The following is an 18,174-nucleotide window of genomic DNA, read 5'->3' as shown; positions in this document are numbered from 1 at the left end:
GTCAGTATTAATTTCTGATCACTTTTCTGAATCAGTAATACCTCTTTTTCTCCTTTCTTTTGGTTTGTCTGTCATCATGGAGCTCATCACCTGGTATTTGCTGAAATGCTTTGGTAGGAAACCAACTTCAAGGTGTTCCATATTCAGCTAGGATCATAGTATAATTAACTAGGAACATTTTCTGTGCTTCTATGGAGTTGCCATACATTGACATCTTCTGTCTAAATATTTTGAAGCTGTTTGATCAATTCCTGACAGATGTCTAAAATGAAATGTTACCCTACTGTGTTATCAAATAATATTCTAGTCTCTCTTCACAGGTGTGCTGAACTAACAATAATACACAGGAATGGTGGATTTACTTTTGAGTCAACTGTGAAGTACTCCCTGAGGTACAAGAACCTGCTTGGCTCACTATTATAAAACAGCTCTTTTGACAACTAAGGCTGCCATCCTATACCCACTTACCCAGTAGTAAGCCCATTGAACTCAATAGGACCTACTTTGGGGTAAACATGTATATGATTGTGCTGTAAGGATGCTTTCCAAAGGCCAGCACTGACACCCATGTGGACTAGTACATAATGAACCTGGCACCATGTATAATTGCTAAATACATGACATAATGGGGATAGAGTTCAGTTCAGTTCAGATATTTGAAAAGGAACTACTTGGTGATCCTGGGACTGAAGTCTTGCCATTTGTTTATAGAAAATGACACACAAGCCCCATGTTGCCTCCGCTGTGGCTGATTTCATCTATGGGGAGATAACATGGGCCTTGCCTCGGGGTGGGGTGGGGTGGGGGAAATCCATATGGAAGTTCACAATGAAGGGTCTCTGCATAATATGCTTGCATCATGTAAGGTGACACTTTCTAGTCAAATGAACTGCTCGAAAATGAAATAAGTAGATTTGGAACACCACCAGACCCAGGTAGGATTCTCTATCTACCACAGAGATTGTGTGCCTAATATGAAATGCCAGGCTATTCACAAATACTGTGGAATTGGCTGGAACATGTAGATGTTTATCACAAAAGATAAAGGTGCTTATAATTTTAGTTTAGGGAATGCTCTTGAACCCACTGACTTAATGTCATCAGTCAGGTGTCTGGAATGTAGGGCCTTGGCCCGAGTCTAACTTCAGTAGCACTTTACTGAGTGAAGTAAGTGTCAAGGGCTCCTTGGAGGCCTCTCTCAGTCTAATCCAGTAGCCAAGTCCAGACACAGACAAAGGGATTCCTTTCAAAGCTTTATTCTTCTTTTACAACTTAACAACTCTACAGGTAGCAACTAGATCTGAGCAGCAGAGTACCTATGCCCTAAGTTGAAACAGTTGGTCCCCGTTTGAAAGGGAATTACTGGCAGACCCCTGAACTTAAGGACTAGGGAGAGTCCCTCCCCTTTTCCCTTGGATCCTCGGGGAGCAGCCGTTGTTTGCGCGCCAACCGAGCACTGCGCCTCCTTTCCGTGCCCTCCATCTGGCGCCGCTCTCTGCGTCTGCGTCGTGCATCCACCAAGTCTGCTATCTCTGCTCGGTCACTCCCTGGACTGCTAACTAAACTAGGAATGCTGGTGGGAGGAATCTCCGTCAGCTGTGGGCCCTGGGAAAGAGGAGCGCGCTCCTTTCCGAGGAGCGACTGCTCTTCCTCAGAATCAGAACTACTCTGGGATTCTATGGGCTCAGTGTCCACCCTGACATCATCCCTGCTCCCATGAGGCCCTCCCTCCTGCTCCTCCCCTGGGGCCCCGGGCTTGTGGAGGTACAGCTGGTGGAAGCACCTCAGCAGCAACGGAGCATGCACATTTTCTGCGGGTTCCCAGGATCGCTCATCAGGCCCATACCCCTTCCAGTCCACCAGATATTGCAAGCGGCCACGAGAAAGGCGGGAGTCCAGAATCTCCGCGACCTCAAACTCCTCCTCCCCCTCCACCAGCACTGGCGGTGGGGGGGAGCCGACTGAGCGATGAGGGTCGCCAGAAACCAGGGGGGACAGCAAGGACCGATGAAAAACAGGATGGATCTTCATGGAGGGGGGGAGAGCCAGGCGAAAAGCAACAGGGTTAATCTGGGCCGTAACCTGGAAAGGCCCCGTGCGGCGAGGCGCGAGCTTCCTTGCGGGCGAGTGAGAGGGGAGGTATTGGGTGGACAACCAAACCCAGTCCCCCGGTTGCAGAGACGGACCCGGCTGGCGCCGCCGGTCTGCAGAGGCCTTGTAGGCTGTCTTGGCTTGCTCGAGGGAGTCCCGTAAGAGGTGGTGTACCGCTCGCAACTCCTCTAAAAAGACCTGGGCCGCTGGCACCGAAGAGGGAGCTAGGGTGGACGGGAAGGCCTTGGGGTGGTAACCAAAATTGGCAAAAAATGGAGTTTGGCGGGTGGAAGCATGGCAGGCATTGTTATAAGCAAATTATGTGAGAGGCAGCAAAGAAAACCAGTCATCTTGCTGGTAATTGCCGTAACAGCGCAGATATTGCTCCAGAGTCGCATTGGTGCGCTCGGTCTGACCGTCCGTCTGTGGATGGTGGGTGGAGGAAAGATGGAGCGTCACATGGAGCAACGCCAGTAGCTCCCTCCAGAAATGGGCAGTGAATTGGGCCCCCCTATCGGAAATGAGACCCTTGGGCCATCCATGGAGGCGGAAAACATGCGCCATGAACAGCTCTGCCATCTCCCTGGCTGTGGGCAACCCAGAGCAGCGGATGAAATGGGCCATCTTAGAAAACAAATCCACCACCACCAGAATAGTGGTCTTACCGTGTGAGGGAGGCAAGTCAGTGATGAAGTCAAGGGAGAGCAGTCTCCAAGGTCCTGAGGGGGTAGGCAGGGGGTGAAGCAAGCCTGTGGGCTTGCCTGAGGGGGCCTTCACCCGCTGGCAGGTTGGGCAGGAGGCGACATAGGTCTTGACGTCCTGACACACACGAGGCCACTAAAAATCCCTCGTCACTCCATGCAGGGTCTTGGCGACGCCAAAATGCCCAGCTGTGGGGGAGTCGTGGCACTGATGGAGGACCCTCTCGCAGAGGGGTCTAGAAGGCACATAGACCCGATTGGAATGGTAAAGCAGGCCACCTCGCAAAGAGAAGGGGGTAGGGGGGGGCAGAGGCTAGCCCCAATTCCTCCACCTTTGTGCAAACAAAAGCATCCTGAGCCTGTGCACAGAGAAGGAGCTCCTCCCAAGAATGAGGCACCGCAGCTGCCGCCAGGCCTTGGGGGGGAAGCCGGTCAGCCTCCTTCTTGTCAAACACATCCTGAAAAGCTGCATACTTCTCTGGGGGGATGATGGTAGCTGAGGGACTGCCAGAAGCAGAGAAGGAGGGGGGGGGAAGGGTTAATGCCTGGGCTGGGACTGGCACCTCCTCCGTGAGGCAATGCTCCTGGCAGTAAGGAGATGCAAACTCCACTTGCCGAAGCCCCCAAGAAATCTGAGGGTTGTGCTTAGAGAGCCAGGAAAAACCCAGCGTGACTGGGTATAAGGGAACCTTAGCTAAGTGAAATTGAATCTGCTCAACGTGGGACTGGGTGCGCAGAGTGAGCGGAACTGTAATACGGGTCACCTCGCCTGAAGAGAGAGGACGCCCATCAATGGTCTGCACTGTGAAGGGGGCAGGAAGGGGCAGGGTAGGAATCCTGTGGAAGAGGGCGAAGGTCTCATCCATGAAACTAGTCGTAGCCCCTGAGTCCACTAAAGCTAGGGCCTCCACCCCACCCTGCTGTGAGGAGCGGAGGTGAACATGCAACAGCAGATGGGGGGGGTTGGGGAAGGCACCCACCCGGTGGGGAGCTGACCCCCACACTGGAGGCCCCCAACAAGCTTGGGGGGCAGTCTAGTCAAGCCTGGGGACGAGGAGGAGGAGGAGGGGGAAGGAGAGGAGGAGGCAGCGGAGCCATGGATTTAACTCGGCAGGTCTTGGCGAAATGCCCCAGGTTTCCACATCGAAAACATTGGCGCTCAACTCGCTGGCACTCAAGTTCCTCTGGCGGCAGTGAGGCTCGGGTAGCCCCCAGCTGCATCGGGGTCTCCTCCACCCCCAGCGCTGGAGCGGGGGGTGGGGGAGGAGGCAGGAAACGTGGGGGAATGGGAGGAGGGAAATCCTGGCCCCCGGCACCCCGCCGAGTCTGCCGGCGCCCCTCCAGCCGACTATCTATCTGAAGGCAGGTCTGGATGAGCTCCTCCAAAGTAGGCAGGCTGGGCGTGTGCGCCAACTCATTTAAGATCTCGTCGTTCAAACCATCCAAAAACTGAGCCAGTAGCGCGGCATCATTCCATTGTAAATCCTGCATCAGCAAGCGAAAGGTTGTCGCGTAGCTGGAAACTGAGTCCTTGCCCTGCCGGAGGTGGCGAATCTCCCGAGAAGCCGTCTGCGTGCGCAGGGGGTCACCGAAAAAACGTGCCATGGCTGTCATGAAACCTTGATAGTCCCCAAGCAGGGGGTCATTAGCGAGCAGGAGTCCCGAAGCCCATGTAGCTGCCATGCCTGACAGTAGGTTAATGATGAAACCCACACGAACCTGTTCCGTTTGGAAATCCTCAGGTCTAAGACGCATGTACAGCTCTGATTGGGCCCTGAAAATCTGAAAAAGTCCTTTCTCACCAGAAAACATCTCTGGCAACGCCACTGGGCACTTGCGGCGTGGGGGAATCGGAGGGGGGGGGTTGAAACGCTGCCTGTAGATTCTGCACGGCAGCTGTCAGTTGAGCCATCTGATCACGGAGCATCTAGTTCTCGTGCGCCAGAGCTTGCACTGCTGGGTTCTCGGCACCCTGCATAAGGCAATAGGAGAAGAGAGAGAGAGGAGAGAGGAGAGAAAAAAAAAGAGGAACGGGGACCAAGCTGTCAAGGGCTCCTTGGAGGCCTCTCTCAGTCTAATCCAGTAGCCAAGTCCAGACACAGACAAAGGGATTCCTTTCAAAGCTTTATTCTTCTTTTACAACTTAACAACTCTACAGGTAGCAACTAGATCTGAGCAGCAGAGTTGTTGTTCAGTCATTCAGTCGTGTCCGACTCTTCGTGACCCCATGGACCATAGCACGCCAGGCCTTCCTGTCCTGCGCTCTCTCCCAGAGTGTGCTCAAGTTCATATTCATTGCATCGGTGATGCTATCTAGCCATCTCATCCTCTGTCGTCCCCTTCTCCTTTTGCCTTCAGTCTTTCCCAGCATCAGGGTCTTTTCCAGAGAGTTTTCTCTTCGCATTAGGTGGCCAAAATATTTGAGCTTCAGCTTCACTATCTGTCCTTCCAATGAGCACTCAGGGTTGATTTCCTTTAGGATGGACTGATTTGACCTCCTTGCAGTCCAGGGGACTCGTAAGATTCTTCTCCAGCACCACAGTTCGAAAGCATCAATTCTTCGGCGCTCAGCCTTCCTTATAGTCCAGCTCTCACAGCCATACGTTACTACTGGGAAAACCATAGCTTTGATTAGACGGACCTTTGTCGGCAAGGTGATGTCTCTGCTTCTTACTATGCTGTCTAGGTTTGCCATAGCTTTCCTCCCAAGGAGCAAGCGTCTTTTAATTTCATGGCTACAGTCACCGTCTGCGGTGATCTTGGAGCCCAAGAAAGTAAAATCTGTCACTGCTTCCATTTCTTCCCCTTCTATATGCCAGGAAGTGATAGGGCCAGATGCCATGATCTTCGTTTTTTTAATGTTGAGTTTCAAGCCAGCTTTTGCACTCTCCTCTTTTACCCTCAACAAGAGGCTCTTGAGATCCTCTTCGCTTTCTGCCATTAGGGTGGTATCATCTGCATATCGGAGGTTGTTGATAATTCTCCCAGCAATCTTAATTCCGACCTCTGATTCATCCAACCTGGCGTTTCTCATGATGTACTCTGCATATAAGTTAAATAAGCAGGGTGACAATATGCAGCCTTGTCGTACTCCTTTCCCAAGTTTGAACCACTCGGTTGTTCCATGTGTGGTTCTTACTGTTGCTTCTTGACCCTCGGCCAGGTTTCTCAGGAGACAGGTAAGGTGGTCTGGTACTCCCATCACTTTAAGAATTTGCCACAGTTTGTTGTGATCCACACAATCAAAGGCCTTAGCGTAGTCAATGAAGCAGAAATAGATGTTTTTCTGGAATTCTCTTGCTTTCTCCATGATGCAGCGAATGTTGGCGATTTGATCTCTAGTTCCTCTGCCTCTCCAAAACCCAGCTTGTACTTCCGGTAGTTGTCGGTTCGCATACTGCTGAAGCCTAGCTTGTAGGATTTTGAGCATCACCTTGCTGGCATGTGAAATGAGCGCAATTGTGCAGTAGTTTGAACACTCTTTGGCGTTGCCCTTCTTTGGAATTGGAATGTAAACGGACCTTTTCCAGTCTTGCAGCCATTGTTGAGTGTTCCAAATTTGTTGGCATATTGAATGCAGCACTTTAACAGCATCATCTTTTAGGATTTTAAATAGCTCGGCTGGAATACTGTCATCTCCACTAGCTTTGTTGTTAGTAATGCTTCCTAAGGCCCACTTGACTTCACTCTCTAGGATGTCCGGCTCAAGTTCAGTGACCGCACTATCATGGCTATCGGGGACATTAAGATCTTTCCTGTATAGTTCTTCTGTGTATTCTTTCCACCTTTTCTTAATCTCATCTGCATCTGTTAGGTCCCTGCCTTCTTTGTCCTTTATCATGCCCGTCTTTGCACAAAACGTTCCCTTGAGATCTCCGATTTTCTTGAAGAGATCGCTAGTCTTTCCCATTCTGTTGTTTTCCTCGATTTCTTTGCATTGTTCATTTAAGAAGGCCTTCTTGTCTCTCCTTGCTGTTCTCTGGAACTCTGCATTCAGTTGGATATATCTTCCCCTTTCTCCCTTGCTTTTCACTTCCCTCCTTTCCTCAGCTACTTGTAAAGCCTCATCAGACAGCCACTTGGTTTTCTTGCATTTCTTTTTCTTTGGGATGGATTGAGTTGCTGCCTCCTAAACAATGTTACGGACCTCCGTCCATACTCTGTCTATCAGGTCTAATCCCTGAAATCTATTCCTCACCTCCACTGTATATTCATAAGGGATATGATTTAGGTCATACCTGAATGGTTTAGTGGTTTTCCCTATGTTCTTCAATTTAAGCCGAAATTTTGCAAGAAGCAGCTCATGATCTGAGCCACAGTCAGCTCCAGGTCTTGTTTTGACTGGCTGTATAGAGCTTCTCCATCTTTGGCTGCAAAGGACATAATCCATCTGATTTCGATATTGACCATCTGGTGATGTCCATGTGTAGAGTCGTCTCTTGTGCTGTTGGAAAAGAGTGTTTGCTATGATCAGCGTGTTCTCTTGGCAAAACTCTATTAGCTTTTGTCCTGCTTCATTTTGTACACCAAGGCTATGCCTGCCTGTTATCCCAGTGATTTCTTGACTTCCTCCTTTAGCATTCCAATCCCCCATGATGAAGAGGACATTTTTTTTCGTGTTAGTTCTAGAAGGTGTTGGAGGTCTTCATAGAACCGATCAACCTCAGCTTCTTCGGCCTCAGTGGTTGGGGCATAGACTTGAATTACTGTGATGTTGAATGGTTTGCCTTGGATTCATACTGAGATCATTCTATCATTTTTAAGATTGTACCCCAGTACTGCTTTTCCCACCCTTTTGTTGACTATGAGTGCTACTCCATTTCTTCTAAGGGATTCTTGCCCACAATAGTAGATATGATGGTCACCTGAATTAAATTCGCCCATGCCTGTCCATTTTAGTTCGCTGATTCCCAAGATGTCGATGTTCAATCTTGCCATCTCATGTTTGACCACCTCCAGCTTACCTTGATTCATTGATCTGACATTCCAGGTTCCTAAACAATATTGTTCTTTACACCATCAGACTTTCTTTTCACCACCAGACACATCCACAGCTGAGTGTCCTTTTGGCTTTGGCCCAGCCGCTTCACTCTTTCTGGCGCTACTTGGAAATTCCCTCTGCTCTTCCCCAGTAGTATATTGGACACCTTCCGACCTGAGGGGCTCATCTTCCGGCATCACATCTTTTAGCCTTGTGATACGTTCAATGGGGTTTTCTTGGCAAGAAGACTGGAGTGGGTTGCCATTTCCTTCTCCAGTGGACCACATTTTGTCAGAACTCTCTGCCATGACCTGTCCGTCTTGGGTGGCCCTGCATGGCATAGCTTATGGCTTCACTGAGTTACGCAAGCCCCTTCGCCACAACAAGGCAGTGATCCATGAAGGGGATGAGTACCTATGCCCTAAGTTGAAACAGTTGGTCCCCGTTTGAAAGCAGCAGAGTACCTATGCCCTAAGTTGAAACAGTTGGTCCCCGTTTGAAAGGGAATTACTGGCAGACCCCTGAATTTAAGGACTAGGGAGAGTCCCTCCCCTTTTCCCTTGGATCCTCGGGGCGCAGCCGTTGTTTGCGTGCCAACCGGGCACTGCGCCTCCTTTCCGTGCCCTCCATCTGGCGCCGCTCTCTACGTCTGCGTCGCGCATCCACCAAGTCTGCTATCTCTGCTCGGTCACTCCCTGGACTGCTTTCTAATCTAGGAATGCTGGTGGGAGGAATCTCCGTCAGCTGTGGGCCCTGGGAAAGAGGAGCACGCTCCTCTCCCAGGAGCGACTGCTCTTCCTCAGAATCAGAACTACTCTGGGATTCTATGGGCTCAGTGTCCACCCTGACAGTAAGTAGCTTTTGGATAGGGTTGCCGATCTCCATTCACATCAGGATATATCATTAAATCAAATGGAAGGCCAGATTAGCATTAGGATGCACATGGGCTGTTCTGGGCTGGCTTGTTAATCATGGTAGCAAGTCACCCTGCCTGGATTCAGATGACACAATTGGCTTCTCCACACTAAGCTTTATATCTCGCAACTTACCAGGGCTTGTGCTTCTGGATTCATTGCAGGATTATGACCGCCTCCTTACATGGGCTGACACATGCTTTTTTCCCAGGACTTCCTTTGTCTGCAAGTTCTACATGTTTCATTATACAGCCACTAGATGGCACTGTGTTATAGTAGAAATGTGCAATTTCACAAGGCCATCAAAGCAGATTAACATTTATTATACTACATTGTCCCAGATCTTTTAAAAACTGGGATAAAGGTCAGAAAGTGCAAGAGATGCCCTGGAGGATGAGGATGTTGTTTGAAGGACCTGCAACCTTCTTTGAGTGACCAATCACAAGTGTGCAATAAAATCTTTGTGTAGAAATGCACAATAAGCCATGACGCTCACCTGTCGCAAGTTGAATATTCACAGTGGTGGCCAGCACACACCACAAGCCATGCTGCTGATCGTATGAACTGGGCCACTGAGTTAGTGGTTAAGGTACAGCGGTTTTTCTGGAAGTGCATATGAGAAGGATTTCAGAAGAACCTATGGCTAATTGACTTTAGCATTTCCCAGCCAAACAAGTATTCATTTTATATCAGTTTTCCTGGTGACATCCGAAGCTAACTAAAGTCCTTAAGAATTTTGCCACACCTTTTGATGAACCGAAGATTTCACATGCATACCTCAAAAGAACAAGATGTGATACGGAAACATTAGATATTTATTTTATGTTGGGAAAAGAATGGAGGAGACAAAACAATAATTTTTTTTTATTTAAAGCCCAAACATGTTTCAAACAGTTGTCTTTCCATCGGGGAACTCTTGAACAACAGTCTTCAAACTGGTATCTAAGTGTTCAAAACATGTTGGGCTTTTAAATAACTTTTTTCCGGTTCACCTGGAAGTTGCCTCCTTTCCTTCCCGGTGGCTGGTGCCTTCCCACTTTTCTTCCATTGCTTAATTTATGTATGATGTTACTATAACGTGACACCATATTAATATCTAGAAATTGGGACCTAGTCAAAGGGAATTTATATACACACGCATACACATACGTATGTGGAGAGAGACAGACAGACAGAGGCACTGCAACTATTCTAGACCACTGTATTATCTAATAATTCCTTTGGATTTCATAGCCCAAGGCGTTTTTTGATAAACATTGAAATCAGTTGTTGAGGTTGTTGCCAATATTCAGCTAGAACTGCATGAGGTGCTCTGATTTGGTCACCTTCAAGTCAATTAAGGAGAGTCACACAGACCGCTGCAGCTAGAAATCAGATGTAAACATGTAAAAAAGAGGTTCAGACTTTTTATATCAAATATATACAGACATCATCCTTACAAGAGATTGTTAATAGTACAGTATGATTTAAGATATCCCTATTTATGTATAACCTAATATTACTTGCCCTATAGTGGGCTAGAAATCCTAATTAGTTAACTAAATATGAATCTCACAGATTTAGGAATGACCAGGAAACAGATACCTCCATGAAGCATGACCCAAAGTAACTACTCCATGATATGTTATATGTCATGAAAGTAGGTCTGGAATCCTAAAATTAGGGCTTATTAAAGACATCTTAGTTGATTAACTATCAGTTTTAGGGAGCAATCCTATGGGGATAGGTGGCAGGGGAAGCATGGAGGGGATTGTCTCCTCTGCACTCCAGCCACCATGCATTTGCGCCTAGATGGCTGATTTCGGCTGTCTAGCCACAGGACATCAGAGTGCAGGGTGGGGACCCTGGACAACACATAGGAAGTGTTGTACCTGCACTTCTGCACTCCCCACCCTGCCCCCTGAGAACGCCCGTTTTGCCCCGCTCCGTGCTGCTCTTCCGGGCGTAGAGCCCAGGAACAATCCCTGCTGCCTACGAGGTGGCTGGGGAGGCGTTTCTCTGGTAACTGACCTCAGAGCGCGGACTCTGAGGTCGGTTCCTGGAAACCAACCAATCCTATGGCCATCTAGCCGCTGTCTAGTAGCCATAGGATTGCGCCCTTAGTTGATCAATTCATCAATTACATTTGCATAATTTTGCATAAGAGTAAAACAATAGTTCTGAAGCAAAATATTATTTGTTATTACATAATGTGTGCATGTGAGATAGCAGATATAATTTTAGAACAAGCACTCCAGTGTGGTAAATCAAAAGGTTTTTAATCAATTAATCTAACCAATTAAACAATTAAATGTTGTAGGCCTGCTTAAAACATAACGTGAGTTGGGTTGACACACATTTACTTTGGAAGACAAATGGTAGTTAAGGTACAACCAGGAATGATGGTTATATTGGTACTTATTTTTATTCTGCATACTTTTTAAAAATGTATGCTTTGTGACTTATATTACCTTCTCAACCAACAGGGTTTTGTTTCATGTATTAACAATATATGCTAGGCCTAAACAACCTCTGAACTACAAATTAAACACAGGCCAACAGCCACGTTTTGTGGCTCTTAAGTATGCATTTGGAGCTCTATGGGAGGAAAGTAGAGGGGGGCATTGAAAAAGGGGCAATAAAAAAGTGGATGGTGGAAAAAAGGTTAATCAGCCCTTGCTCATCCTTGGCACTCACCACCCTCACACACAAAAATGGGCTTCATTGCTTGCATTTGCTTGTAATAGTTTTCTTCTAGAACAGGTGTAGGCAACTTGTGGTTCTCCATGTTTGACCTACAGTTCCCATCAGCCCTAGCCAGCATAGCAAAGTTGTAGGCCAAAATATCTGGGAGGTGACAAGTTGCCTCCCTCTGTCCTCACACGTTAAGGTTCGTGATAGATACAGGCCTAGTTCTCACTGAGATGGTAGAGCTATGCTTGGCTGTACCACTTCAGATAAAACTTGGAGTTCATATGCCTGAATGTTCCTCCATACAAAAAAGAAATAATCCTCTACATAGAAAAGCTGGGAGAACAGTTCTAGCCTAACCTTCTCTCTAACATGCTGTTTTTTTTAATGTGCTGGGAAGGGTTTGTATAGAGAAATAGTCCACCAAGTGAGCTCCCATTTGCAGTATGAATTGGTACAGCCCAAACACTAATTTATATCTCAGGGCTTTGTGACCTTTTAAGTCTTAAGATCAGATGATACATATCTAAGATCACGCATTACAAGAGATCTGTGATTAGGCCCAGATAGGGTGCGACTTTGAAGGAGAGCAGCTTGAAATGCAAATGCACCTGGCTTGAAATGATGAGTCCCACTTTGAGTCAGGACCAGCCCTGTTCAAGCTGGGACTGACTCAAACTGGGGCTCAGAGTCTTCACCACCAGCTGTCCCTGTATACCAGTTTCTCCCCACCTTCCTTAAGGAAAAAAAGCTTTCGCTTTGGAAAAGGAGAGAGTGTAGCAGGTGGCTCCCTTTGATACAGGAGTGGCTCCATGCAGCTCCTTGGATGCAAGTTCTGTGCAAAGCATCATTTTCTGCTGAGATGATAGCGCTTGACTCGGAGCTTCCTCTTCACCGGCAGGAAATGATGCTCCACATAACCAGGGAGAGAGTTTGTGGGGACTCTCCTGCTGCCTAATACCCCATTCCTCAAGCTAAGTTTTTTTTTCCCCCTTGGGAAATGTAGGTGGAGGGGGAAATGGTTCAATCAGTTGGGCTTTAAACATCCCAGTTGAATGCTTAAAAGCCCCTCAAGGCCTTTTTTCAAGTATTCAGTATGAATGCTCAAGAAGCTCAATTTGATGATAAGCTTTAACATCCATACCTGTGACTGGATTTTCTAGTGTTTAAAAAACTGAACCAAGGCAGTAGAGGAAGTGTTTTACCTCCCCCACCGCCCTGACTTTGCCCTGGTCAAAATTGTCCCCATTTGGAGAAAAGGACAGGAACTATGAGGAAATAGCACAGCTGTGTGTAGGGGGATATTTATTGCAAAAATAGCACCCTTATTTAACACTATAATAAGCACTCCCTCCCCTGCCACTGCTCTGAAGAAATTAGCAACCCCCTATGGCTGTGCTTCAGTAAAACAAGACAAAGAAACACCTAAACCAAATAAACATTGCTAAAACAATCAGTTTGACCTGTAGACTACTCTAAATCCATTTTTCTTGGTTGCCCAAGTTGAAACCATTATTAAACAACTCAAGACTTGTTCCTTGGGAGACTTTGTTGCAAGGTTTTAGCTTTCACGTTCATACAGAACAATCAATCATGCTAACTCCTATTTTCAGTAAGAAACGGTACAGTCCAGACCCTGGTTTACAAAGGCCCGATCTACACTCACATTTTTTTACACTTCCGATGAGTCTTCATTCCCCTCGTTTCACATGACGCTCTCGCTGTTTCGTTTTGGAACCGCAATTTCCCGCTGCCCTGTTGCCGCTTTCATTACCCTGATATTCTGTGATTTCCGAGTAGATTTCATTCATGTGCTCTGCTTTTCTGCTTTCGTTACCATACATGGGCATGGAATTCTCCCACACCTGTCTATATACAGCGGTGTTTGTATTTCTCTCCTGTCCAATCACAGTTCTCAACCCCCCCATGCAGTCTTCCGGCTACTGATAGCATAGCTTCCTCAGCACTCCAAGTTTTATTGCCAACAAACAAAGGGCTGGATATACCTGCTCTTGTCTGATCTTGGAAGCTCAGCATGGTCAGCCCTGGTTAGTACTTGGATGGGAGACCGCCTGGGAATCAGGCTTCCTGCACTGAGCAGGGGGTCATTCTATCCCTTCAAATACACACTAACTTTTACCTCCTTCTATCCCCTGCTTTGGCTTTTTTCTTTTTTTTTTAAATTAAGGAATTATCTTCAAATCTTCGAAGAATCGTAGCTTTTCCAACCCAATTTCTCTGCACACTTGCCCGGGCAATCCCTGGCAACCGTAAAGTTTTCACAGTCCCCTCCATGATCGCAGCACGATGTCCCGAATGGAAAGACACACACACACATCCAGGCAGACAGTCATCACTATTCACGGAATAACATCAATAAAGCTGCAGACAAAAACAGGTCAGTCTTCAAAGCTTCGAAGATGCAAGCAGACCTCCCCAAACCCGAGCATGGGGTGCTGCCACCCCCCCTTCCTCATGCCAGCTGTCAAGGGCTGGCGCAGGGAAAAGTGCTATGCAGGCAGGCACCCCCCCAGCCTCTCACTCCGGCCTTCCCTAGAGTAGGCCAGGGAGAGAGCGCTATGGTACCACTACCGCCCCTCTTCTTCACGCCAGCTGTCAAGAGCTGGCGTGGGGATAAAGGGCCTCAGTGGCCAGCCCCCAGCCTCTCGCCCTGGCCTCCAGCAGGTGGGGGGGAGAAGAGGATAGGTGCTTCCTTCTTTCCTCCAGCCCCACCTGCTACAGCAACGGCGGCAAGGGACAAGGTGGTAGTTTTCCGTAAGGCCAGGAAAACTTATGGAAAATGACCAGCCTCTCCCACACCACTGCCGCTGTAGCAATGATGGGGGGAGGACAAGAGCCGCTGCCTTCTTTCCCTCTTCTTGCTCAGGGAACTGGTGTCCGGGGGGCCAACCCAGCAACTTCTTGCCGGGCTTCGAGCCCCAACAGGATGTTCACACCTTCCCTAGACACACACAGGGATAGAGGAAGAGAGGGATGGTGGGCAGGGAATCGACAGAAACAGCAAGAGTTACTGCCCCTCCAATGGGAGTCGCCTTCTTTAAAAGCAGGAAAAGAGCACAGAGCTACAGTGTGAACCATGCTGGCGCATTCGATGAAGTACTGGAACAGGGAAACAGAGTGAGTATGAATAATCACGTTTTAATGCGATTGCATTTAATGCGACATTCTACCGCTTCATTGCGACAGCAGACACAATGTAGATCGGCCCCATGTCAGTAAAAATTACATAGGTTTGTTGTGTCTAATTAAAATACTGAAAGCTACTGACAGGGTATCACAGCTAAAGTTGGTTAACAGTAGGGTTGTATGGATTTTGTTAAATCCATTCTGTCTGTGTTTCACAGATTGTCGGGCGTCTTTTGTTCTATTGTCTACTCAATGATGGAATCAGATTTTTCAAACCAGAATTTTGTTCTACTTGAGCTAATGCGCAATTGTGCAAATGCACGTTAGTTAATGCACATATGCGCATTAGTGTAAATCCTCCCCCCAAATTGAGAAACTGGCCACATGACTCAAGATAAAGCTAGTCTGCTGAGGGATCCGCAGGTCAGTTTCATATAAATCCAAACTCATTTTAATGCGTTGCAGATTTCTCTGACATCCCTAGTTGACAGTCATATTTCACTTAAGTGCTTAGTACTTTTGAGAGAAATGGGGGTGGGTTCCAAGAAGGAGGCTTTAGCAAACTAAAGAACATCTGAAAGAGAATATGACTTACCTTTAAGGCCACAGAGCCTGCACATCGCAGCAAATACTGTAGACTCCATTTCTATATTTCTAACTCCAGCATTGTAAGCTCTTTTAACGTATTCTAGCTTTTTTCATTGGAGAAAGAGCACAGTGCTCCATCTAGTCGTTCTTGACCTTAGAGAAAAAAGAAAAGAAAGTATTAGTATTTTATACTTTCATGTGTCCTGCTCTCAAAACTGTTGGCAGAGTTGACTTCTACAGTCAAAGAATGCCTTTTTTCAGAAAGCCCAAAGGTAATTCTACTTAAATTAAAAACTCACATTTTTATTTTATTTTACTAGCACACTTTGAAATATTAATATCTTATCTCCCATGTATTTTAACATTACAACAAAATGGTACAAAATGAACTGCAAAGTAGCAAATAAAAATGTGGAATCTAAAAATGCTGCATTACTATGGACCAAAATCAATACATTAAGGGTAATGTGGGCTTTATTACTCTGTGTGGAGAAAAGCGGCACAAACCAATAATGAAATGGTGTCACTGATACGATAAAAGACAATGGCATATTTGGACCCCCTGCTGCAAGTATCTCAGATATGGAGAATGCTCATAGGCCCAGGAAACACACTCTCCAGTTGCTTTACCACTACAGTGAAAAGATATACTCTTCCTGTGTAATGTTAGTACACTAATTATTAGATGGTATATAATGAGGGGAGGGGAGGGGACAGAGCGCTAGTGTGATGTAGTGATTAAAGTGTTGGACTGGAACTCGGGAGACCTGAGCTCTCCACTCAGCCACAAAGCTCACTGGGTGACTTTGGGCTAACCTGAGAGTCACAGGAAGGGACTGAGATAAAAGAGATTGAGAAAAGAAGATTGTGGCGAGGAGACACTGATCTCTAGGCAAGAGAGTAACTGTTCCACAGGAAGCAGGTAAGGGAGGAATGGGATAAGAGGGAAATGGGGAGGCCATGAATGTGGATGCAACTGGGTGAGAGAGGGCAAGTGAGCTCCATGATTCAAAAGCCAGTGTGGCGTAGTGGTTAGAGTGTTGGACAGGGACTTGGGAGATCCGGGTTCTAGTCCCCACTCAGTCATGAAGCTCCCTGGGTAACTTTGGCCCTGTCACTGACTCTCAGCCTAGCCTACTTCCCAGGGTTGTTGTGAGGATGAAATGGAGAGGAGGACGATCACATTCACAGCCTTGGGCACCTTGGAGGCCAGGTAGGATATAAATTAACAAATAAATCAAGTAATAAATAAATTTTGTTACTGCATTGCCTACCAATTTTGCCCCAGGGATGTGTGCCAGTTATCTAGTATGCATGGGCTAGCAAGTGGTTTAATTTGGTAATAGTGGTCATTGTGCCTTTTCATCTTCCTCAGTGAAGTGCCAGGAGGTGCTCAAATATCTTGCATGGTATCCTCCAATCTCACCTGCCTCTGTATCATTCCTGCCATGAGGAAAATAGAGCACCAAGATACAGAGTGGAGAAGGATAGGTATATCTGAAGTGCAAAGTTTAATTTCAAACTCAAATACTGTAAAATGTTTACGTATGAGTGCTAATAAGTACTATTTAACATGAATTAAACTCTCCAGCAAAACATTTCTTTAATTAATGTCACAGAATCAAACTTCCTCATGGAATTAAAGCATCTTGTGAATAATCTCTTCAATTAATGTTTTTGCCAGTAGCTGGAATCTCGAGGCTGCAATCTTATACACACTTACTTGGGAGGAAACCCTACTGAACTCAGGGGAACTTACTTCTCAGTAGACATACATGGGGCTGTGCTGTTAGTGAAGAGTTTAAGTAGCTGTGCTTGTTTTATTTGCAACACATATTTTTGAATATGGAAAAGTGTACACCTGCCGCTGTGCTAACCTGAGCAAAACATTTCGTTGTATTTTGATTTCTGCACATTAATCCTCTGAAATGCCTTTGATAAAATGTGGCCTTGAGCAAAACCGCAGAAGGCCAGGCTTGCCAACTGATCCAAAGGTTTATAAATAGTCCTCAGATTATTAATTCTCCATTTATTTCACTTCATCCACTTTGCAAACAGCATTTAATTGCCTCCAAAGAAAAGGTTCCAGGGTACTGCAAAGGCGCTAATGGATATTTACATAAATGCCACACTTCTTGACATTTTTCTTCAGTAAGGTAATTTGGGAAGCTATAATCCTGTCACAGGAAGTAACTGGAGTGTAATCCAGCTGTTAACATTATGTTATGATTATTGACAAGGGATTATTTTACCTTAACTGTTTAATATGATATGCTTATTTCTTACAGAATGTCAGTGAATTTGTATTAATTTTTGAGGATAAGGGACATAAGGCATTATTATCAAGGAAACCTTAGATTTTCCTGAGAGACCCAAAGAAGCGAATGGGAAGCTGGGTTCATTGGCTGGCTGGCTGGCTGGCTGGCTTTCTTTCTTTCTTTCTTTCTTTCTTTCTTTCTTTCTTTCTTTCTTTCTTTCTTTCTTTCTTTCTTTCTATATTTGTATACTGCCCTTCATTCCTCAGTTTCAAGGCAGTTTACAATGAATTAGAAACACAGCAAGAAAATACACTATCATAAATCCATAAAGTAAAATGGCAGCTAAAACAGCGGAGCAGTAATCAGAAATCATTAAAATGCCTGATTTGGGGTGGGAGGTGGGGAGCTGCCTAAAAGATATACAAAACTGTGATGCGCAGTGAGCTTCCTTGGGGGGAATCCACAACTGTGATGCCACAGCTGAAAAGGCCGTTTGATGGTAAGCAGCAGCACTTTGCATGAGGCTTGGAAGTAGACAGCCAGCCAATGAAACTCTTTCAATACTTGCATAATATGATCAAAAGGAGGGGTGTCAAAATTTGGGTCACTGTATTTTGTACTAACTGAAGCTTCCAAGATGTCTGCCAAGGCAGCCCCGTGTACAACACATTGCAGTAAACCAATTATAACAGTTCCTTGCATACATGGAGTTCTTGTAATTAAACTGGGTAAATGTGGCAGATATCTAGGGTAGCTCGGATATTGTTTGGAAAATAAGTTCCACACCAAACTTGTAAACTTGTTTCTAAAATGTATGCCATTTC

The 18,174-nt window shown here is 46.3% G+C and overlaps 1 protein-coding gene across 1 annotated transcript in view; it reads right to left on the bottom strand.

The window, feature by feature from the left end:
* Nucleotides 1-9,914: 9,914 nt before the first annotated feature.
* The window catches only part of UPP2 (uridine phosphorylase 2), a 36,096-nt gene continuing 27,836 nt past the window's right edge, over nt 9,915-18,174 (bottom strand). The window contains 3 exon segments of the mRNA XM_084804170.1: nt 9,915-10,051; nt 15,100-15,198; nt 15,201-15,256. Coding sequence (XP_084660296.1) covers nt 9,915-10,051; nt 15,100-15,198; nt 15,201-15,256 — 292 coding nt within the window.

Source organism: Heloderma suspectum, chromosome 1, assembly GCF_057233095.1.
Source record: "Heloderma suspectum isolate Gila_16-S chromosome 1, 16-S_ref, whole genome shotgun sequence".
Taxonomy (NCBI): domain Eukaryota; kingdom Metazoa; phylum Chordata; class Lepidosauria; order Squamata; family Helodermatidae; genus Heloderma; species Heloderma suspectum.
This window is presented reverse-complemented; position numbering and strand designations above follow the sequence as displayed.